The 24356-nt window shown below is 42.8% G+C and overlaps 1 protein-coding gene across 1 annotated transcript in view; it reads left to right on the top strand.

Moving 5' to 3' along the window:
* The window catches only part of IQCA1 (IQ motif containing with AAA domain 1), a 157739-nt gene that overhangs the window by 87250 nt on the left and 46133 nt on the right, over window positions 1–24356 (top strand). The window contains exons 8-9 of the mRNA XM_065413010.1: window positions 8954–9100; window positions 13830–13905. Of these exons, the coding sequence (XP_065269082.1) occupies window positions 8954–9100; window positions 13830–13905 (223 nt within the window). The remainder of the gene's footprint in view (window positions 1–8953; window positions 9101–13829; window positions 13906–24356) is intronic.

Consider the following 24356-nt stretch of genomic DNA (forward strand, 5'->3'; position numbering starts at 1 on the left):
CCTCCATTTTTCTCCTTAAGATCAGTATAATTGCGATCAGAATATGACCCATGTTCTCTCAGATATTCAGAATCTGTTTGCCCTATAGAGGGGATACTGAAGTATGTTAATGAATTTGTTACCTGACTGTCAAATATACAAGTAAAGGATCTTGTGTTCGTCTGACTCAACATACTGTTGATGCCGGAAGAACAACTACTATGCAATTGTTTTTGTTCAACTCTAGTATTCTGGGTAATATAAATCGATGGGAGTTTTGCCATTGACTTCAATGGGGCCAGCACTTCACCTCTTGTATGTATTACCTTCTGTGAATAGGTTGGTTACTATCCAGTTAAACTCTATGAAAAATGAAGACAGGATTGTATTTAAAAGTGAACATTTGATAAAGCCTTGGGTAAAGACACTTCAGGGAAAATAAAATAAAAATTTATCATTTCACAAACCATTGCTACATTAGTATACATTCAATATTTCTTTCTCCTTTGATGACTATGACCTTATTTGACTTTATAATATAGCCTGATACTTCTACACAAACTATGCTTTTGTACTTTGAGGGTAATTTTGTGCATATATTTAACAAGGTGAAATATAAATAATAAAAATATTAATAATAATAATAATAGTTAAAAATAAAGTGTGCAAAAGGTGTCCCCATAGGAAATTCTCTGGTTATTTATTTAGTGAAAAATATATGATTTCTTTGTTGACAAGAGGTTTTTGTCCCTTAAGGAAATAATTTAAGATTTTGGTGAAAATCAATATAATCTTACTGCATCTGTTTCAGATTTTTATCCCCTGTCTTTTATATCCTTCTATGAAGACGGTATTTGCCTTTGCTTTTATACTACTGCCTACAAAATGACAATTTGTTTCTGCAATTAATCCTTCTTAATAAATGACGCTTCACTAGAAATAACCCACTACAGTTGCTGTCTAGAAATCACATCCTCCCTCCAATTACTTCCAACATTCAGAAGCTTAAGAAATGAAAGAATCTGCTTCCTGGGATTTCTGGTTGCAAATTAAATGTATGTGTCAAGAATAGAAAGTCAGTTCTGAATTACTGTAATTTCAGCTTTATAGTGTGCAGACGGTAATGGGGGTTGGGGGGGGGGAATTATGTGCTGTGTCCTGTGCAAACACATGTGCGTCATCCTGACTGGAGACTCTTTGCAATACCACAATACAAATGATCATAATTATTATTAATCAGCACCATGAAACTAAAATAGTTCATCTATTCAGACAGTCAGTTTGTACAGGTATAAATAGCAATGCTTTAGATACCCCCATTATACCTAGGAAAGACTCAGGTTGGAGAGTTACGTCATATTTGACCAAGGTATCTTGAATCACATTGTTTTTGTATGTGTTAATGTAACCCTATATTGAAACATTCACATATACCCCATATGGAATGTTCTGTTCACTTGTTAATTAATACTTTGAACTGTAATAATTCTGGAGTTTCTATAGAACAATAGCTTCCTATAGCCAGCTCTGTAAATGCACTTAATCCTGACCTGCAACACGCTGCTCACAAAAGGTTCAGGAAGTGAACACAGACTGAAAATTGTGCCAAATTACATAGGCCCAGATTTTCTACATTTCCCACTAATTATGGATGCCCAATTTAAGAAACCTTGGGCGATTTTCAGAGGTGCTGATCATGCACCCCAGAACATCAGGGCCTAAGTATCTCAAGTTAACCACACAGAAACCAAGGCACCCAAAGTTTCAAGTGTTTACTGGGGAGTAGGCAAAGCACTAAGCTAGCTGTGCTTGTGAGTTAAACCAGATTTGAACAGTGTCTGCAAAACTAAAGACAAGTGTTAATCTGCCATTGATCACAAAGTGTGGCAGACCCTCAAAACAAACTAAGACTTTGCAAAGTCCAGGGGGACCCACAAAATCCCACTCATCATCTTGGATCCATTCCTGCAAGGTACAAATCCCTGTGGCTGCTTTTAAAGGTTTAAAAGCTTAGGTTTTGTTTGTAAATGCACACTGGAGTGTAAACATGCCTTACCAAGAGGAAACAAACTTAAAGGGAGCTAAGGGAATTCGTTTCTCAAAGGGAGTGAATCCAAAGTGTTACCTGCAAGTAGCATGATGGGATTTTGAGGCTTCCAGGTCTGCCATACTTAATGGAAATATGCCTAGCCTAAGTACCACGAATAACTGACGTACAATGGTACCACCTTAACAGAAATATTCAGCATATAAAAGGACCTGTAATTTAGTTTATTTAAGCAAGAGAAGCATTAACAGGGGTCTGGACATTACATACAACAAATACAAGACAAAGAACGGATGGTCCAGTTGTAGGGCACTCATCTGGGAGTCAGGCAATCCCTGCACTATCACAGGATGAACGTGGGCAAGTCACTGAGGGTGGGATTCACAAGGGGGAGTTAGGCGCTGCAATGCCTGGCTGTTAAGCACCCTGCCACCTAGTGGAATTCACAAGCCTGAGTTCAGGCCCAGGGTCCCTGTACAATGCACGGAGACAGGGATTCACACAAATCAGCACGGTGAGCCGAGGAGAGGGGTATGGCCTAAGCCCCACCCCTCCAAAGTAGTTAGAAGCCTCCCTCTACTTGGCATTCACAGCCATAAACCTCCTGGAGTTAGGCGCCTAGGCCAGGTTAGTGGTTTTTCATGAAAAACCAGGGGGGAAGGGGGGAAATGATGTGGAGCAGGGATTTGAACTTATGTCTCCCAGGAGAATGCCTTAACCACTGGGCTATGGGGTATTCTGGGGCAGGTACCTCTCAATCTCTCCTGTTGGAGCTGTTCTACTGTGTATACATAATAAAATATTCACTGGGCCAATGAGAGTAAATGGGAGTTAGGCACCTAACTCACTTAGGCATTTTTGGAAATCCCACGAGGCACCTATTGCATCTTTAGGTACCTAAATACCTTTGCAAATCTGGCTCTTCATTAAGTACTATAAATCTAAGATTCCCCATTTAAGAGGTAGATTGCCTTTCTCAGGTGCCACAGCAGCATTATTTCCTACCCCATCTTATTCCTGGTTCACTGGTGGTGTCAGTCAATGAAGGGATGAGAAGTCCAAGGCAGGTCAGGCCTTCTCATCAAGAAGGATGCCAAAGAGATTTACATTTATTAGGGGGAGGAAAGTCTACTCCAAATATCTGCTTGGCCAGTTACTGACTAGGTGCCAGTTTCACCTTCAGGAAAGATGCTGCCTTTAATCAACCATTTTCCTGAGGATCTAGTGGCTTAGTAGCACATTAGCATTCAAGTAATTTCTACACATGCATTAGGATTTTTGGACACACTGACTCATACACTGGAATCAGCAATTTGAATTGGTATTCCTAGCTCAGTTTAAGGGGTTTGCACTGACTTAACTACAGCAATTTAAATATTTATTTTAATTAAAACTGATGCAACCTGTGAGTAGTCAAGGCCTCTAGGCCTGTGTGGAGGACCTCCTGTTAGAAAGGGAAGGTCTTTTCAGCCTCAAAATGGACAAGATACTAGGAAAAATGTGCCTCTAGGTTTCTGGGACTACTTCTGTCTTTCTTTTCTGGCCTGATTGTTTCATCTTCTATCCAGTATCAGAAACTTTACCTGGTGTTTTCAGGTTTCCAGCATCAATCCCAGAAGAGGAGGCCTTGGCAACATCAGAATTGGAAGGACAATCTAAAACATTTCAAGAAAAGAATGGCTTTTTCCAACATGCTTTCCTTCAGGAGAAAGGCTGCAGATACCATGGGTTGCTTAGGAACCCAATACTAGTTTTAACTTCCAGTTCCTTTCCCCCTCCTTTTGGGGATGGTTTACTTGATTTTCTAGTAGCCTAAAGTGGAATTACTATGGACCGCTGGGTACTATAGACCATTCAGCGTGGATAGGCAATCAAGTTCCTCTCTATGCCACATCCCAATGTTCCCCTCCATTCTTTCCAGGAATCTCTCTCATGAAGAACTGCTCAGAGCAGAGTGGGAGTAGGGCTGTAGAAGTAGCATCTCAGAAATACAGAGGGAAAGGTTGCTATTCATGGTACTTCTTTATATGGAAGAGGAAAGAAGCTCTTTGTGCCATCATTAACCTCTGGAAACTGAACAGCTTCTTCAGAGAGTTCAGGTTCCACATATTGACAATAATTTCTGTCACTGCTTCACAGTTTCAGTGCAATGAGACCTTCTGACATGAGACCTTTTGGCACCCCTGGATGTCTATTAGAGGTAGGTAAACTCCACCCTGAATATGGCAACACTCTGTTTGGGGTCTTGATCCCCCATGTCCATTTGTCACTACTGTTCGTTCCACTTTCCTCTAAAGACTGATCTGAGAAACTCAGTTCACAACGTGCCTGCTTTCACAGAGCCATCAAACTAGCTCAGAGCAGATACATCTGTTCTTATGTGGTGGGGCTGACCATTAATAGCACAATCCTTTTAGCTTTTTTACTGCAACAACAGTATTTATCAAGCAGCTGGCAGTGGTTAATGCTCATCTCAGGCATCAATGTAGTCCTGTATCTGGATGAGTGACTAGTCTAGGCCCATTCACACCAAGGATTAGAAGAGTCACTCACTCAGTGCAGAGTCCCTAGGTCTCCAGGTAAAGCGAGAGATGATCACTCTTGCACCATTAATTGTGTGGCAATCCCCTGTTCAGCTTTGAAAATCTCAACCAAGATTCTTATTTTTCACCCTTATAAAATTGGGCCAAACAAGACAGAAGAACAATAATTCAATACCATTACAGCAGGCTGATGAATACAGAAAGTCTGTTCAATCTCTTTCGATATCACGTTATTCACATTTATAAAACAAATATCTATCTTTAATCATAGTCTGAAGATACTTTACTTTTAAAATAATGCCAATAGAACTCAGAAGTGCTGCCTAAAATAAAAATATTTGGTAACTTTCATGCAGAGTTACAGAAATTCTCACTAAATAGACCTACTCCAGAGTTGTTTGTAAATGGTTACAGTTATCCTTTAGTTACCAGTCAGAGCAGGGAGTGGACGTGGAAGTAGTTTGGACCTCTGGAATCGTACTACCACTTCAGTTAGGAAGAAATTTTGAGTACCTCTGTTGGTTTTGGATACAACAGCCCAGCTGGGACAATAAAAACCCATTTTGGACTCTAAAATAACAGGAGTACTTGTGGCACCTTAGAGACTAACAAATTTATTAGAGCATAAGCTTTCGTGGGCTACAACCCACTTCTTCGGATGCTACAAGTGGGTTGTAGCCCACGAAAGCTTATGCTCTAATAAATTTGTTAGTCTCTAAGGTGCCACAAGTACTCCTGTTATTTTTGAGGATACAGACTAACACGGCTGCTACTCTGAAACCTGTCATTTTGGACTCTAGTCATTCTATTAATCTATCCAGAAGAATGAAATGCTTCACTGCTTATCAACGCAAGATATGACTGAATGGTGCTTGGGGTTTGAATTACCATATTTAATTAAATGTAAGATACTGAAATGCTTGGGGAAATCCACTAATGAAATTCCAATGATTGCAATGTATAGCCATGTCTATTTTCCTCCCTTTCTTTCCACTGTGAGATCTTTAATGCATCTTTAAAAGGCACTCTTCAGAAAATATATTTTACTGTTATAGATATGTTTGTTTTAGCCTTAGAAATATTTTGTCTTCCCTATTTTATTTTTTCCTGTGTTGTCAGCATTTTAAAAATGTATTTTTGCAATTAAACACCAGTGTCACAGAGCTTGTATTTCATCATTACCCCTGGTTACCTGACATGAGAATTAAATCTCCAACATTGTCTTTAAATATTGTTCTAACATTTTATACAGTTCCCTCCATCTGGGACATTACCATTCATGATGGGAAATGTCATCTTCTTCCTTTGAGTTTCATGCTAGTCCTGTTTCGGGTGACCAGATAGCAAGTGTGGAAAATCAGGACACTTTTTTTTTCAGGCGTATATAAGACAAAGCCCCTTATACTGGGATGTATGCTCACCCTAGTCCTGCTATAAGGGACTAGTTAACATTGCCTATGTTGCAAAACAAAAATAGCAAGATCACTGCAAATAAATGCTTGATTGTGATGACTCATATGTTTGGGCACTTTTAAATAACCTGCTTTTCCTTGATAAATTTGAGCCTTAATACCCTCTCTTGGGGTGCCTTTGTGTATGAGCATGTCTTTGGTGCTTCCTATTAGGACTCCTCCTTTTTTCCTAGTTTTTCCCTTAGAATCATAAAATCATAGAACTATAGGGTTAGAAGGGACTGCAAGTGTCATCAAGTCGAACCCCCTGCCAAGAAGCAGGATTTGTTGTGTCTAAACCATACAAGACAGATGGCTATCCAGCCTCCTTTTGAAAACCTCCAATGAAGGAGCTTCCATTACTTCCCTGCATAGTTTGTTCCATTGTCCTACTGTTCTTATAGTTAGGAAGTTTTTCCTGAGATTTAATCTAAATCTTCCATGCTGTAATTTGAACCCATTGCCTCTTTTCCTGCCTTCTGTTGGCAAGAGAGAATAATTTTTCTCCATCTCCTTATGGCAGCTTTTCAAATATTTCAAGACTGCTATCATGTCCCCTGCTTAATCGCCTCTTTTCCAAATTAAACATAACCTTTGCTCACATGGCTTGCATTCCATCCCTTTGATCATTCTTGTCACTCGCTTCTGGATCCTTTCCAATTTCTCTATATCCTTTTTAGACATTGTTTACCAAAACTGGACACAGTACTTTAGCTGAGGCCGAACCAGCGCCGAGTAGAGCGATACTATCACCTCCCATGACTTGTATACTATGTCTCTGTTAATGCAACCCAAGGTTGCATTTGCTTTTTTGCAGCAGCATTGTATTGTTGACTCATGTTGAGGTTGTGATCCACCACAACTCCCAGATCCTTCTTAGCAGTGATCCCCCATTCTATATTAGAGAAGAAAATAGTATCTTTGTCTTTGTTGAATTTCACTTTCTTTTCTATAGCCCAGTTCTCCAATTTATCAAGATCCCTTTGAATTTTAGCTCTATCCTCTTAAGTGTTTGTAACCTCCCCCGCCACAGCTTTGTGTCGTCAGCAAATTTGATCAGTGTGCTCTCTATTCCTACATACAGGTCATTAATAAAAATGTTAAATAACACCAGACTCAGAACAGATCACTGTGGAATCCCCTTGAGACCTCCTTCCAATCTGACAGCATTCCATTAAATAGTTACTCTTTGTTTGTAGTTGCCCTTTCTTTAGCATATCCTACTCCTACTGTACATGTAAGGCTGTATCAGAATTTGGCTTTGCAAATATTTAGTTGAATTTTTGGATGAAATGCTTCTATTTAGCTATAGCAAGTCAGTTTTTCAATACCTATTTGAAGCCAAAAAGTAGCTGAAGCTGACGGAAGTCTAGGATTACACATTGCAAAATGCCTTGTAAGACACGTTGCAACAATGTATTTTTGGAATGAGCAGCAGGCCTAGATTTCAGCACACTGCAGAAGCGTTGTAACAGCCAGATTAGAGAGCCATGAACTCCACCAATTTACACTGGACAGTAGGAACACTATCAAGATGGAGAAAACAAGCAAGGTGATTGTCCGGGGCAAGCCTGAGGCAAGGCCCCAAATGATGTCTGGCGTCTCTGGGAGTTCAGCTCTGGGAAAGCAGGGCCCCGATGCCCCTTTTTCTCCTGAGAGTTCAACTAGGGGGATGAAGGGAGTATGGAGGGTACTCAGAGCCAGTAAAGAAATGAATATAGGGGAGTGGGGGAGAGGAACTATTAAAAATGAAAAACGTGGGGACAGGAAAGAAAATATAAAGGGGGAGAGAGAGACTCATAGAAAGAATGATATAGAAGGCAAACAGTTGTATATAAAACGTATGCATGAGAGTGGGAAATAAAAGGGGGCAAGGGGAGAGAGAATGGCATAAAGAAAGAATTAAGACCCAACACCTTTACAACTAGTAAAATATAACGAGCCAAGTCCTTAGCTGTCGGAAATTGGCTCTATTGATTTTAACAGAGCTATACCAGTTGACAATCTGGACCTCTGAGTTTATGGTCCTATATAATGTTTGGCGTCAGACAAATACCATTTCCAAGGGGGTCCTATATTCAGCCAGATATTGAAGCTAGACATCCACTACATCCCTAAAGGAAACATCTCAAATTCCATCTATATAAAATCAATCTGCTTTGGAAACACTGGGCCAAATTCTGAGGCGAGTCCAAGACTAGAAGGGGTCTAGGTTATGCATCTTTTTCTTGCTTCTGGGCCCACTGATATGTTATGGCTCTGGGTGGAATTCAAGATGTTGTTTCAGTCTATAAAGCCCTGAATGGTTTGGGACCTAGTTACCTCAGAAATCACCCCTCTTCCACAGTATATTGCCACCGCTGATCTAACCAGAAGTTCTCGAGCGGGAGCTTCCTCAATGTAAATGAAAGAGGGCGCCATGCAGGGTGTTCTCAGTGCTTTGAGACTTGCTCTCTCAACCCCCTGCGTCTGCCAAAACCCAGATGTGGTAGCCTTCTGGGTACACTACAAAGCCCATCTTTTACCTCTCTTCTCTAAGGCTGTTGTAAAGGGAGTGGGTTGAGGTGGATACATTTATGGGAAATCATTTGCTGATTTTGTGGTTTTAACCATTGAGGTAATGTCCAGAGCACAGACTGGGTGCTTATCATTATATTTTTGACATGTAAAATAAATAAAATCAGTCCATTTATATTCACTAACAGCCACTTAGCAATGGGTGACATTTTGAAAATAGAGATCAAATAATGAAAAAAAGCACAAGAACATGAAACTGAAGGAGGGAGCGAAATATCAAATCATGACCCATTCTGAAAGTGAAAATGTATTTCAATTTGGCAGAAACATCCCTTATCCTGCTTCCTAATACTTTAATATTCCTTATATTTAAAAACATCAAGATAATGGTGTGTGTTACTTTGACTCTCTCCCAGGTTGCTGCCGAGCTGGCTGCTAAAGAAGAAGAAGCAGCTGTAAAGAAAAAAACCAAAGAAAAGGGGAAAAAAGAAAAAGAGAAAAAGAAGAAGAAGAAGAAGAAGAAGAAAGGGAAAGGGAAAGAGAAAAAAGGAAAGACGGATACTGTAAGGCGTTTTAAAATGTGAATTTGTTTAGTAGTTTGTTAGAGCGGCGAAAGCTTCAGGCCTGTGCAATCCATGTGGCATCGCTGGCCTCCATTCATTCAGGGTTTCTGCATGTAGACAAACTGACTTGCCACCTTTGCTTCAGCCCCACTTACAGGAGGGTTGGAAGAGGATGAGGTCCTCATGCATGTTACTTCATCTAAGTTTGATGGCCATGGAGACTTTATTTAGGCTTCCAAAACCAGAGGCTTGGGGTGGGTGTTTGTGAAGCTGCCTGTATCTGTGGCAATAGCTGGAGGAAGTCTGCCTGTGGAATGTTGATGTGGGAGGATCGACTCTGGGGGTATGGATGGGAAAGAACATGCTTAGAGAGTGTTACACTGCTTTAGAAGTATGGTGTGTTCTCCACCAAGCACAGGCCTCTTTGGGTATGTCTACACTGCTGTTCCAAACCTGTGGCTGGCCCATGTTAACTGACTCAGGCTTGCAGGGCTCGGGCTAAGGGACTGTTTAACTGTGGTATAGACAATGCTTAATTTGTGCCAGGGCTTGCCAGGACTGAGTCTCAGGACCTCTAGGCTGGGCGGTTCATAGCCCCGGCACCGCTGGGCTTGCTGCATCAGTTATGAATGTAAAAATATTGGTGAGCCCCAGCACCTCTTTCATTACAAATTAAGCCCTGGGTATAGACATTCAGGCTTGGGCCAGAGCCCGGGCTCTAGGATCCTCTGAGGTGGGAGGGGTCCCAGAGCTCAGGCTCCAGGCCAAGTCCAAACATCTATGCTGCAAATGAAACAGCCCCTTAACCTGAGTTCCACAAGCCAGAGTCAGCTGGCACGGGCCAGCCATGGGTGTCTAACTGCAGTGCAGACATACCCTTGGTGTGCAGATGACAGAATGCTGGCTATCACCCTGCCCAAGCATTACCTCTTTGGAGCATGGATTACCTGGGCAAAGTTAGCCACCAACACCCTTTCACTCAAGAGGTGGAAAGACCAGCATTCTGCCTGCCCTTATGTATCCAAACACTGTGAAACAGGCAAACTCTCTCCCTGAAGCTAACATTTTGCCAATCCAATCTGCACGCTTGCTTATATTTCAGACTAATTTTTTTAAGTACAATTTACTATCTGCAAACCATTTATTTTATAATGTAATCCAATGTTTTGCTATTCTGTAGATAGTGGCCATGTTTTTTCAATTCACTTACTTAAAATGACCCTAAAGTAGGAGCTCTTTTCACCTCAAGTTGTTTGTAGGCCAAATTTATGTTTTTGCTAACAAAACTACTAGAATGCTATCCTCCCTGAAGGCTTTGAAAGGTTGAGATTCTGTTGCTCCAATTGGCTTTTTTCAATAGCAGGTTCATGGAAGAACACACCAGACAAATGATATGCCAACCAGAAGGTTGTGATGGATTTTAGCTGCATTGTCTTAATTCTAAATCATGCTGTGCAATCAGAATTTTTGACTTTTGCTGTAACAGCAACTTTTGTTGCTTGTGAACTTTCTAGAGTGAGTTCGTTTTTTGTAGATCCAGTAATCTTTAATCTTTTAGTGATCATTATCACTGAGTGTTAGGAGGAGGGGACTCCTGGGGCCCAGACATTCCCTCACTGTAAACTCTTCTGAAGAGAAGTTATACGTTTAGCTCTAACTGTGGGACACTCATATAACATGAAGACTAGGGTTTCTTAGGCAATGTCCATCAAGCTGTCTGAAACAATAGAAACAGCTGGCCACGAGACTAAACTAAGTGAAATAAATAAGTGTCAATCTTTCTAATTTAGAGGTTATCAGATTCTGACCCTGCAACGTGGGAGCATCCATTTACAGTATATTTTAGGTAGCTGTCTTCGTATGCCAAAGATACTAGGTGGATATCTGAAGAACTTTAAACCCATCCTCTTCTGCTCCAGTCAGAACTACAGAGCTAGCAGGATACCCGCTGAATCCTGTGTTACCAAGTTAGAATGCCTCCACTGATTCACACTGGTACAGAGCACCTCTGCACTGCCCCTCCCCTCAATGCAGGACACATTGTAGCCCTAAGAGACGAATCAACTAACAGTCATTGCATATCTCTACCTAAGTGAGGGTTTAAAGAAATTATTAGAATTACACTGGTTAAATGACGGTGTCAAACAGAGCCATGCAATCTAGGATATTAAGCAGTTCTCTTCAGCCTGAGAAGCATTTAGCAATATGTCCTTGTACTGCTAACTGAGGCCTTGCTTCTAATTCCCCCACTCTTCCTAAATGGCCCTCCCAAAACAAAGCCCTAGTATGTCTCTATCCTGTCCCTCAGCTAGTACACTGGAGAAGGTCCTTCCACACATGCTGCAAAAATGTATCCTAACAGTACTTCAGTTTTTAAGTCACCAAGGAAAAGGTCAGGAGGAATTAGCTTCAGACCCACTGAACATTCTGAACCAAATCTGAGCTTCAAAGATTGCAGTGAAATTCACGCCCCTGACTTAAAAACCCAACTTTCTAGTCTTTCATGAGGTAAGGTGATTGCTTTGTATCCCTCGGTGGATAAACAGTGATACCAAAAATGTGTCCCTGTGCTCTCACAGTGCTGAAGAAACAACAGTACAGAACTATGGGGGCTTTATAATTTTTTGTAGCTCTCCTCTCTTCTCATGCTCCAGCCTCTGTAAAGTAATAATCAAGGCCATTATATCAGGTGTTCTGTGGCTCATTGAGATAGAACAAAGAGAACATTATTCCCTGCTTGTAATACTGAAAAAAAAAATCATCTTGGAACGGTGCAGAAGTATTCTGAAAAGTTCTAACAGAAGGACCTTATTAAAATAAGCATAGGCTAGAAGTCATAGTGACGCAGTCAAACAAGGTCTTGTTCCTAACTTCAGTTTTTTAAGAAAACAAGATTATGATCCCAGACGGAGATTTAAATATTCCTTAAGTCTGATAGTGATCTTTAGAAATATGCATTTGATATCAAAGTAACTTCATTTTCTTCCCTGTTAAACGTTGATCTGATTTCCCATTGGGCACTAAGAAAGAAATAACAGAAACCTAGCACAGTATAATCTCTCTTCACAAGCCTTTTATTTTTGTGACTTTTCAAGATATATGTTGAACCATTTGGAACTATTTAAAATAGTAATATACTGTGTACTAACCTGCTTGTAAGACATAAATATGGCGGAGGTCTCTCTACAAATTTCATCCAGCCATATGGAGCTTAAAGCAATATTCTGCCATCAAGGAGATCCACAGGCAGAACCTCTTCACTGTGACCAGGAAAAATGTAGCCAAACAGCACAGTGGAAATCAATTCAGATTCTTCACAGCCTTGCAGTGTGGATTTCCCCATGCAGATCAGTCTGTGGAAAGATTCAAACACATGCTTAGTGTTCATCCAATTGTTACCCCCATATCTGTGGCTGGATTGAAACTGGTATGATCAGTTCAAGGTGCCCCACCACAGTTCACACAACATTGACTCAGCTATTCTATCATCTGAATGTAGAAAAAATATCAAGAAAAGAATTCCTTTATCTTTCTAACACTGTGTGAAAAACACTTACTGCTAATGTAGAATTTAGGCCCATATTCATTGTAGTTGTTCTCTATATACTGAATTATTTTGAAAAAATCTATTTAAATATGTTGTGTATTAATATTTGAAATGTATTGGCATAGAAATACTCTTTACTTCAAAGTATAAAATCAGTGAAGTTAGCGAACAAAAAGACTGCTTTGCTTAGTCCTAAGGATAAAAGAAATAATTAATATATGTGCACTATGCTGTTCACTGGCTACATAAATTAATGGGGAGCAATTGAGTTTTCAGGCTTCACAGCAATATTTGTGTCATTAACAAAATATAAATGTATGTATGTTATAAATGCAACTTCTAGTCATCTAAATGTCATGTTGTGTAAAAAGTTTGATTTAAAAAAATTAAAAGCAATGCAACAGGGCTGGCCTGATAGTCTAAATGCAGTACATCGCATACTGCAGGAGATCCAGATACGGGTCCCAGAAATCTCAGGCCCTGCAGAAGGTGGGAGTGCAGAAGAAGCAGCAGAGAATTTGAGTTCGACCCTTGAATCCTCTTGCTTGCATTATTCTTCAGCCTACCCCTCCAGCCAACCCTCACCACCTCCTTGTCAAGTCATGCACTCTACTGATTAAAATTCCTTCATGCCTCCTTTCTTCTTTTGCCCCAAAATCACCTCCATGCCATCTCCCAGGTTGTTCCCTGTACCTGCAATATCCTTTATGATCCTTCACAGCACACTTCTCTTCTCAAAACCCATTGTTTTCCTCAAACAATAATCCTCTAATTGCCTAAACACAATCCTTATTTCATGACACCAAAGTGCTTAGCACATTGTGGCTACAAGGTGAAGAAGAAGAAGAATGATTGGAAGGTAAATAGATTGCCATGCTCAAAGGTCCCATCTACATTACAAAAGCAAGTGAGTTTAACAACTTTTAAATTAATGTGACCCAACTGGTTTTGAACACAAACTGCCCCAATCTCTGTGGATGAAGTCCAACCATATGATCAGCTAGAAAAATATGATTTAGTTCAGGGGTCTCATCCAACAATTTTCACCAAATAACTTTTTGATAATCACTTGTGAATTAAAACTACAGTTGATCCCATTTTTCATTATACTGTGACCCTGTCTTTTTAATGGCTGTCTATTTGGTGATTAATACAATGATATTCTATATTTTCTTCACACAGGAAGAAGAGGAGGGCTGGAAAATGGCTCCTAGTAATTTCCTCCCTATAATGGAGGAAGGAAACAACCAATACAAAGGTCAGTAGAGGGAGATAATAATCATAGTTGGAGCATTCTTCTAATTAAACTTAGATTGGATGCCATCCATGTAACATCAAACTAAAGTATGGAACATTACAGAAGTGCAAGCTTTAGACAAAGTAAAATTTGGAAGGAGATTCCTCCTGCACCTGTAATTGATTTTTGACCTTTCTGGTAATATTAGGACATCATAAAGCAAGGACCAGATTCCAATACCCGTCCTCAGGCCGTTGGCTCCAATCAGACAGCTGACAGTATGCAGTCAAAGCAGTTGCTCTCACAATAGGTGCAATATCAGGGCCATACTCTGTGACTAGACGCTTTGATTTCAAGGGGACGGTTATTAAAGTGAAGTGCTACTCAGTGCGAGGAAAGGTGGCAGAATCTGGCCCAAAGTATTGGTTGTGCATCTGTAAGTGCTTTAATTTTTTGTTATTTTTATTTCAGAAAAGTCACCTGTGCTTATATATAGTATTGACTGGCCACTAAATGGAAAGCTCTATCTAGCAGTTGAGGTTACAACTACATTCCTTAAATTTCTTACCCTCTTTGCCCTCTCATTCATTGACAAGGCTGTTGATACATACCACTAGAGTTGGTCAGCATTTTCTGAATGAAAAGATTGGCTGTAGAAAGAGAGCTTTTCAAAATGGAGATTTTTTTTTTTAAAAAAAGCAGTTGATTTAAATGTTTGTGCTTCCTGCAAAGATTTTTTGCAACTTTTTTAAAGTCAAAACAATTAGTCAAACTGACATTGAAGTGTTTTGTTTACAGAAAACTCTGCTTTTGGTAAATGAAAACTTTCAACAACATTTTTGATAAAAAAAAGAGAGTTTGAAATTTTCCAGTATTTTTCAAATTTTTTCAACCAGCTCTGTTCTACCCCCTGCTCCGCACTTGTCCCCTTTTCCCCTCTTCCCTATCCAAAGCTCTGCAATCCACACCCTAACTACTCAAAGGAGCTACCAAGAGTATGTCTACACAGCAAAGAAAAAACCGTAGCTGGCCAGCCAACTCAGGCTCATGGGACTTGGGCTGCAGGGCTGTTTCATTGCTGCATAGACTTCTGGGCTCGGGTTAAAGTCCAAGCTTTGGGACACTCCCACCCTGCAGGTTCCTAGAGCCTGGGCTCCAGCCCAAGACAAGAAGTCTACACAGCAATGAAACAGCCCTGCAGCCCAAGCCCAGCGAGCCCAAGTCAGCTAGCATAGGCCAGGTGCAGGTTTTTCTTTGCTTTGCAGACATACCCCAAGACTCCCCCAACCAGGAGGATCAAGAGTCTCTTGAAGTAAGAGGCTGAATAGAAAGCATGGTTCATGAGCCGTACTGTAAGGCCTCAAAGGTGCAAATAAGCTACAAGTATCTGACCTTGGAACACTTGAGACCAAACTCTGAAGTAAAGGTTTTGAGTTTCGCTGTCACTACTTCCGTGCCTACGTTCATTATGAGAAAGTTATTTTTTTAAATCGTTTCTTCTTAACACTCTACAGTGTTACTGACTTGCTAAATTCCTCGCCTGAAATCCTTTGTTGTTATGCAATCACTCACATTGAGTTGCCTCAGGTCAGCCGTGGGAAAAAGAAGTTATCAATTTGAAAATGAGTTGTAATTAGCAGAGTACTGCCCGGCCTCTACCTTGTTAACTCGTGGAATTTCTCTTGTAAATTATAAATCATGGAGAGTTGCTTCATGGTAAGAATCAAAGGAGGGCTCCAAGCCCTTGAATGCACACATACAGCTCCCACTGAAATCAACAGGAGATGCACAGATGTGAGAACCAAAGAAATTGCTCCTTAACCTGCGAGGAGTGTTTTGTGTGTGCTGCTAAGCATGTTTGGGGCCACTTTGGGTCTTATCCTTGCATAGGCACAAAATGGAGGCAGAGGGCACAAGAAGTGTCTCCCCATCCTGCTAACAACAATGGGAATCCTTGCACTCAGGGCTAGCAGCGTTGCCGACACCAGCCTCTGCATAAGGGGCAGGGAGAAGATGGGATGGGTTAGGCTTGTGGGGGAGCATGCACGGTACTCCCTTAATGACCCCTGAGAGCCAGAAGGTGTCCTGGAACTCCTTCTGGGGCAATGCAGTTCCATGCTGCCCCAAATACTACCTGTTAATCCCTCCGAAATTGTGTATATTGATTGTCTACAGCTGTACTGAAAAAATTGCTCAGCTACAAATGTAAAAAGTAAGAAATACAAAACAGCATGCTCTATTCACATACCTTTGTAAGTGGTGTGTGCATCACTAGAGGGGCGAGGGAGGAGTTAAATCATTTAAAATATTTAGGTTAATATGCATGGGCGGGTTAAGAGTACTGACTCCATGATATGGGTGGGATGTGGGGGGGAAAGACTTCCCAAATCTCACAGCTAGCCCTTTCAAAGAAATGTCCATTTATTATTACTTCTGCTTGAGAGCTGATGGGGCAAGTTAATTATCAAAAGTGTAACTGAAAACAGATGTGTACATGTTGCCATAAATTGTATGTGTAGCCAAGGTATGTTCCTTCTTAAATCCTCCCTAACAGGATACACTTGTAGGGGCTCCAAATATGCAGGTTTAGACTCTTGATAAATTATATGACACATTGTGACGACCCTATGCACTGAAAATGCCTCCAGGAGCACTTAACAATGAGCTTGTGTAGGCAAGAGACACTGCTAGAATCCCTTTGGGGTAAATTGAAACTACAGCCTGGGATTCAGATTTAACCAATATGTAGCACATCCAGAAATCCTTAGGGAGGGAACAGTAACTCAGTGAGATTCAAAGGATAGCTATGGGAATGTCCAAGATTAACGTATTCACAGTAAAGTATCCAGAGCTGTTAAGCTTTGCCACACTTCTTTTATCTTTGCCACTTGTGGATTGAGACTATCTGAACCAATATTCTGGTTCTGATCATGCACATTTCACTGCTTTTCAATAAATTATTAATTTCTACAAACTACACATCCCCCACCTCATTCACAACTAACCTTCACAAACACCTGTCAGGGATGGTCTAGATCATGGGCGGGCAAACTTTTTGGCCTGAGGGCCTCATCGGGTTTCCAAAATTGTATGGAGGGCCGGTTAGTGGAGGCTGTGCCTCCCCAAACAGCCAGGCATGGCCTGCCCCCGCCCCCTCTCTGACCCTTCCTGCTTCTCACCCCCAACAGCCCCCGCTCCGGGACTCATGCCCCATCCAACCCCCCCTGTTCCCTGACTGCCCCCCACCACCCCATCCAACCCCCCGCTCCTTCCTGACTGCCCCCTGGGACTCCTGCCCCCATTCAACCCCCCTGTGCCCCACCCTCTGACTGCCCCGACCCCTATCCACACCCCCGCCCCCTGACCACCACCCCGAACTCCCCTGCCCCTATCCAACCCCCCTCCCCCGCTCCCCTCCCTTACCGCGCTGCCTGGAGCACCGGTGGCTGGCGGCGCTACAGCCGCGCCGCCAAGAGCGCCGGGACAGGCAGCCGTGCCATCCGGCTGGAGCCAGCCACGCCACTGCACAGCACAGAGCACTGGGTCAGGCTCGGCTCTGCAGCTGCGCTGCCCCAGGAGCTCACAGCCCTGCCGCCCAGAGCATCGCGCCGGCGGCACAGCGAGCTGAGGCTGCAGGGGAGGAGGAACTGCAGGGGAGGGGCCGGGGCTAGCCTCCTGGGGCAGGAGCTCAGGCGTTGGGTAGGAGGGTCCCGCGGGCCGGATGTGGCCCACGGGCCGTAGTTTGCCCATCTCTGGTCTAGATAATACTTAATCCTGCCATGAATGCAGGGGCCTGGATCAGATGACCTCTTGAGGTCCCTTCCAGTCCTACAATTCTATTCTATGATTCAGTATAGTTTATTATATAGCTATATCCTTCTACAGGTATGCATAATGTACTCTACCTTCACTTAGTATGCTCTGCAATTCTCATTTAAATTACCACTAGCCAAAAATGTACTGCTCACATGTGAGGCACAATTTTTCAAAATCTCAAGAATCAAATCAGATAGATGGTAGAGTGACTCTAAAAAGGTCACAATTTTTTTAATATTGGATTTTTTTCCACTCTCCCCTTGCTTGAAAGTGCTTAACTATTGTCTATAGAAATTTTGAGGAAAACCTCACCTTTACCAGTGAATAAGCCTAGAAATTTTCAGTCTAATAAGTAAGAATTATTCGGAGTGACCAAAAGCTGATGCTTACAATGGAAATGTTTAGGGAACCTTAACTGTAAGCGATGGCATCCACTTAAAACACATTTTACACACACACACACACACACACACACACACACCATGTATATATGTAATCTCCCCTTATGCTGTAGTAAGAGGAAAGCAATGTAATGTACTACTACTGTGAATGTACTACTTGCACAACTTCAAGTTGTGGCACAAGCAATAATTTGTTCTTGTGATATTCTACCTACTAAAGGTACTTATATGGCCCCTATCACTGAGCACCTCATATTTGTAATGTTTCAGAGTAGCAGCCGTGTTAGTCTGTATCCGCAAAAATAACAGGAGTACTTGTGGCACCTTAGAGACTAACAAATTTATTAGAGCATAAGCTTTCGTGGGCTACAACCCATCCGAAGAAGTGGGTTGTAGCCCACGAAAGCTTATGCTCTAATAAATTTGTTAGTCTCTAAGGTGCCACAAGTACTCCTGTCATATTTGTAATGTATTTATCCTCACAAGACCCTTGTAGGGCAGGGTTATTACCTTCATTTTACAGAGAACAGACAGGCTAAATGACTTGCCCAGGGTCACACAGGATGTTTGTGGCAGAGCAGGATTGAATCTGGGTCTCCTGTAGCCCAGCCCAGTCCTATAATCACTGGACCATGCTTCCTATGTGTTTGACAGTGCTGTACGCTGTTGTCATAACTATAAAGGGAAGGGTGACAGCCATACTGTGTACAGTACTAAAGTCCCTCCTGGTCAGAGACTCTAAAATCCTTTTACCTGTAAAGGGTTAAGAAGCTCGGGTAACCTGGCTGACACCTGACCCAGAGGACCAATAAGGGGACAAGATACTTTCAAATCTTGGGGGGGGAAAGGCTTTTGTGTGTGTCCTTTGTTTAAGGGGTTGTTCGCTCTTGGGACTGAGAGGGACCAGACATCAATCCAGGTTCTCCCCATCTTTCTAAACAAGTCTCTCTTATTTCAAAATTGTAAGTAAAAGCCAGGCAAGGCGTCTTAGATTTACTTTGTTTTCTCAACTTGTAAATGTACCTTTTACCAGAGTGCTTATCTTGTTTGCTATACTTTGAACCTAAGACAGAGGGGATTCCTCTGAGCTCTTTAAATTTGATTACCCTGTAAAGTTATTTTCCATACTGATTTTGCAGAGATGATTTTTACCTTTTGCTTTAATTAAAAGCCTTCTTTTTAAGAACCTGATTGATTTCTCCTTGTTTTAAGATCCAAAGGGGGTTTGGATCTGTATTCACCAGAAGTTGGTGAAAGGAAGGAGGGGGGAAGGGTCAATCTCTCCTTGTTTAAGATCCAAGCAGTTTGGATCTGTATTCACCAGGGAATTGGTGAAAGGTTTCTCAAGGCTTCCCAGGGAGGGAATCCATCGAGAATGGTGGCAGCGGGACCAGAGCTAAGCTGGTAGATAAGCTTAGCAGTTTTCATGCAGGCCCCTACATTTGTACCCTAAAGTTCAAAGTAGGGATACAGCCTTGACATGGTGGCAGAGGTGGGATCGTTTTAAACCCAAAAGCCAGTAAGAGATTTTTTTTTCCTTCTAGCTGCTTGGAGAGCAGAGCTGAAGGTAGATGCATATCTTATCTCTCCTTGCCTGAAGGCAGAGGTGTTAAGTTTTTTTAACAAGGTCCTTTGTTAAGAGAAGGGTTCAATTAATGAGCAAACAACTGGTAAAGATAATTTACAAGCTGAATTGTGTTTTTTTTCTTTTTACATCCTCGGAAGTAGCTAGTTAGAAACTCTCTGTTAACTCAGCAGCACTCAGCAGGAGCCTGAGCTAAATACATCCCAGTTTCAGTCAACTGCAGAGGGTGTGACCCAGCACAAGAAAACCAGGAAAATGACTACCAGTGAAGCAGCTAGCAAACTAGAACTGGCCAGACTAGAAGCAGAAGAAAATGAGAAAAAACATCAGAGACTACTTCAAATTAAAAAACTCGAGGAAAAAGCCAAACAGGAGGCCCATGAAAGAGAAGAAAAAGCCAAAGAGGAGGCCCACAAGAGAGAGATGGAGCTGGAAAAAGCCAAAGAGGAGGCGAGAGAAAAAGAAAGGAAGCATGAACTGGAAGCAGCAAGTGCTAAGCAGGATGCATCAGACCATCCTAACAATTCCTCTCCAAGTACCACTTCCCATCCCAGGAAATTCCCCACCTACAAGGCAGGCGATGATACTGAGGCCTTCTTCGAAAATTTTGAAAGGGCCTGCCTTGGATACGACATCCCTCCAACCCAGTACATGGTAGAGCTGAGGCCGCAGCTCAGTGGACCCTTAGCAGAAGTGGCGGCTGAAATGCCTAAGGAACACATGAACAGTTATGAACTTTTTAAAAACAAGGCCAGACTCAGAATGGGGCTAACACCCGAGCATGCCCGTCGGCGGTTCCGAGCCCTAAGGTGGAAACCAGATGTGTCATTTATCCGGCATGCCTATCACATTGACAAAAATTGTGATGCCTGGGTATCAGGAGCAAATGTTAAATCTTTGGAAGATCTGCTTTCCCTAGTAAAAATGGAGCAGTTTTTAGAGGGTGTTCCTGAGGAAATAGAAAGGTACATCCTAGATGGGAAGCCCAAAACTGTAACCGAGGCGGGGGAGATTGGAGCCAAATGGGTGGAGGTGACAGAAAAGAAAAAAGCTAGTAGCAGTTGGAGCGAATATCAGAAGGGGCAAGCCGAAACAAAACCTTATCACCGGGGACAACCCAAGACCCCACCCACATCCCAAGGGAAACCCCAGACGCCTTCTCACCCCACCACACCAGTCTCCAGCAACCAACATCGCCCCGGTGATACCTTAGCAGGGCGATGTTTTAAATGTAATGAACTGGGGCACATAAAGGCTCACTGCCCCAAGAACCCCAACCGATTACAGTTCATTACACCCCAATCACACCAAAGAACCCCAGACCCAGATGCCTCTCTCATACCCTCGGAGCGAAGGGAAACCTTGAGAGTGGGCGGAAAGAAGGTTATCGCTTGGAGGGACACTGGGGCACAAGTGTCAACTATCCACCAATCCCTAGTGGACCCCAAACTCATCAACCCTGAGGCTACAGTGACAATTCAACCCTTCGTGTCACAGTCTGTAACCTTGCCTACAGCCCAGTTGCATGTCCAGTACAAGGGCTGGTCAGGAATGTGGACTTTTGCAGTCTATGACAATTATCCCATTCCCATGCTGCTGGGGGAAGACTTGGCCAACCATGTGAAGCTAGCCAAGAGGGTGGGAATAGTCACCCGCAGCCAGGCTAAGCAAGCTTTCACCCCCATCCCTGTTCCTGAGCCGTTCACCAGGGCCCCGTCTGTGTTACCGGAGACCCAAAACCAGGTGGTGGAACCGGATCCCCTGCCAACGACTGCAACAGCCGTAGTGGATCCAATCCCAGAGACCCAGCCAAAGCCAGTCCCAGAACCGGAACTGGCAACGCAACCAGCACCAGAACCATTGCCAGCACTGAGTCCAGCGCTTGCAACCCCGTCTACAACTCCAATGCCAGAGGGCACCAGCGAGCCTAAACTGGCGGAAGCAGCAGATAACCCTACCCAAGAGGCTCAGCCAGAGCCTGAAATACCACATAGTGCACCAGCGGACAGCGGTTCACAGTCAATGGAAAAAGCCCCAGCACCTGCATCGCTTCCAGAGGGACCAAGCCCCAGTCCACAGTCCAAGGAGGAACTGATGTCTCCAGCATCAAGGGAACAGTTCCAGGCCGAGCAGGAAGCAGATGACAGCCTTCAAAAAGCTTGGGCAGCGGCACGGAGCACCCCACCGCCTCTCAGCTCTTCTAACCGATCCCGGTTTGTTGTAGAAAAAGGACTTTTATACAAGGAGACTCTTTCTGGTGGGCACCAGGAAGACTGGCATCCTCAAAGACAGCTGGTAGTTCCCACTAAGTATCGGGTAAAACTCTTGAGCTTAGCCCATGATCATCCCAGTGGCCATTCTGCGGTGAACAGAACCAAAGACCGGTTGGGGAAGTCCTTCCACTGGGAGGGAATGGGCAAGGACGTTGCTAATTATGTCCGGTCTTGTGAGGTGTGCCAACGAGTGGGAAAGCCCCAAGACCAGGTTAAAGCCCCTCTCCAGCCACTACCCATAATTGAGGTCCCATTTCAGCGAGTAGCTGTGGATATTCTGGGTCCTTTCCCAAAGAAGACACCCAGAGGAAAGCAGTACGTACTGACTTTCATGGATTTTGCTACCCGATGGCCGGAAGCTGTACCCTTGAGCAACACCAAGACTAAAAGTGTGTGCCAGGCATTAGCAGACATTTTTGCCAGGGTAGGGTGGCCCTCCGACATACTTACAGATTCGGGAACTAATTTCCTGGCAGGAAACATGAAAAACCTGTGGAAAGCTCATGGGGTGAATCACTTGGTTGCCACCCCTCATCACCATCAAACCAATGGTCTGGTGGAGAGGTTTAATGGAACTTTGGGGGCCATGATACGTAAATTCGTAAATGAACACTCCAATGATTGGGACCTAGTGTTGCAGCAGTTGCTTTTTGCCTACAGGGCTGTACCACATCCCAGTTTAGGGTTTTCACCATTTGAACTTGTGTATGGCCGGGAGGTTAAGGGGCCATTACAGTTGGTGAAGCAGCAATGGGAGGGGTTTACGCCTTCTCCAGGAACTAACATTCTAGACTTTGTAAGCAACCTACAAAACACCCTCCGACACTCTTTAGCCCTTGCTAAAGAAAACCTAAAGGATGCTCAGGAAGAGCAAAAGGCCTGGTATGATAAACATTCCAGAGCTCCCGGGAAAGTTTCCCACAGTTAACTGGTTAACAATTGTTCTTGTAATGAAACATATTGTTAGTTTTTATATAATCAGTAGTATGTCTAAAGGTACATGTGTCTTGTTAACTCTGTTTTCTCCTAGAACTCCAGGAAAAAATCACAGCCAGTGTGGAACCGAACGTCCAACACTATCTGTGATTTGGGGGGCGTGTCATAACTATAAAGGGAAGGGTGACAGCCATACTGTGTACAGTACTAAAGTCCCTCCTGGTCAGAGACTCTAAAATCCTTTTACCTGTAAAGGGTTAAGAAGCTCGGGTAACCTGGCTGACACCTGACCCAGAGGACCAATAAGGGGACAAGATACTTTCAAATCTTGGGGGGGGAAAGGCTTTTGTGTGTGTCCTTTGTTTAAGGGGTTGTTCGCTCTTGGGACTGAGAGGGACCAGACATCAATCCAGGTTCTCCCCATCTTTCTAAACAAGTCTCTCTTATTTCAAAATTGTAAGTAAAAGCCAGGCAAGGCGTCTTAGATTTACTTTGTTTTCTCAACTTGTAAATGTACCTTTTACCAGAGTGCTTATCTTGTTTGCTATACTTTGAACCTAAGACAGAGGGGATTCCTCTGAGCTCTTTAAATTTGATTACCCTGTAAAGTTATTTTCCATACTGATTTTGCAGAGATGATTTTTACCTTTTGCTTTAATTAAAAGCCTTCTTTTTAAGAACCTGATTGATTTCTCCTTGTTTTAAGATCCAAAGGGGGTTTGGATCTGTATTCACCAGAAGTTGGTGAAAGGAAGGAGGGGGGAAGGGTCAATCTCTCCTTGTTTAAGATCCAAGCAGTTTGGATCTGTATTCACCAGGGAATTGGTGAAAGGTTTCTCAAGGCTTCCCAGGGAGGGAATCCATCGAGAATGGTGGCAGCGGGACCAGAGCTAAGCTGGTAGATAAGCTTAGCAGTTTTCATGCAGGCCCCTACATTTGTACCCTAAAGTTCAAAGTAGGGATACAGCCTTGACAGCTGTGGTGACATGACTTCATGTTTATCTTACGTTGAAAGATCTCAAACCCTGTCACCAAGCGGTTTCCATATGAGTGTGACGATTACGCATCCCCCTGTATTGATCACCGGCTGCTCTCTACAATTAAAATATTAACACTAAATAATGTTTTCCACATTAAAAAGGCTAAGTTTTCGGAGTCTGAGCAAGTGTACTGTAAGTGCTGCTGCTGACAGCCGTGTTAGCCCAAAGGGCAGCCTGCTAGCAGCCATGTAGAGATAGAGAAAAAGGATGAATCTAGAGAAAGCTATATGCATTTCAAAAAGAGGTGATTCAACGGCATTTCACAAAAACATGCACACACTCCCCTAGTTAAATGATCCTATATGTAATTGAACACCATGCACTTTTCAGTGAAAACATCATGTCCTTAACCTTCTGACCTTGCTTTAAAAAGAACTTGGAAACATTTTTTTGATCTAGAAAAAAATAACATCGCATCTAC

This window comes from Emys orbicularis, chromosome 11 (genome assembly GCF_028017835.1).
Source record: "Emys orbicularis isolate rEmyOrb1 chromosome 11, rEmyOrb1.hap1, whole genome shotgun sequence".
Classification (NCBI taxonomy): Eukaryota; Metazoa; Chordata; order Testudines; family Emydidae; genus Emys; species Emys orbicularis.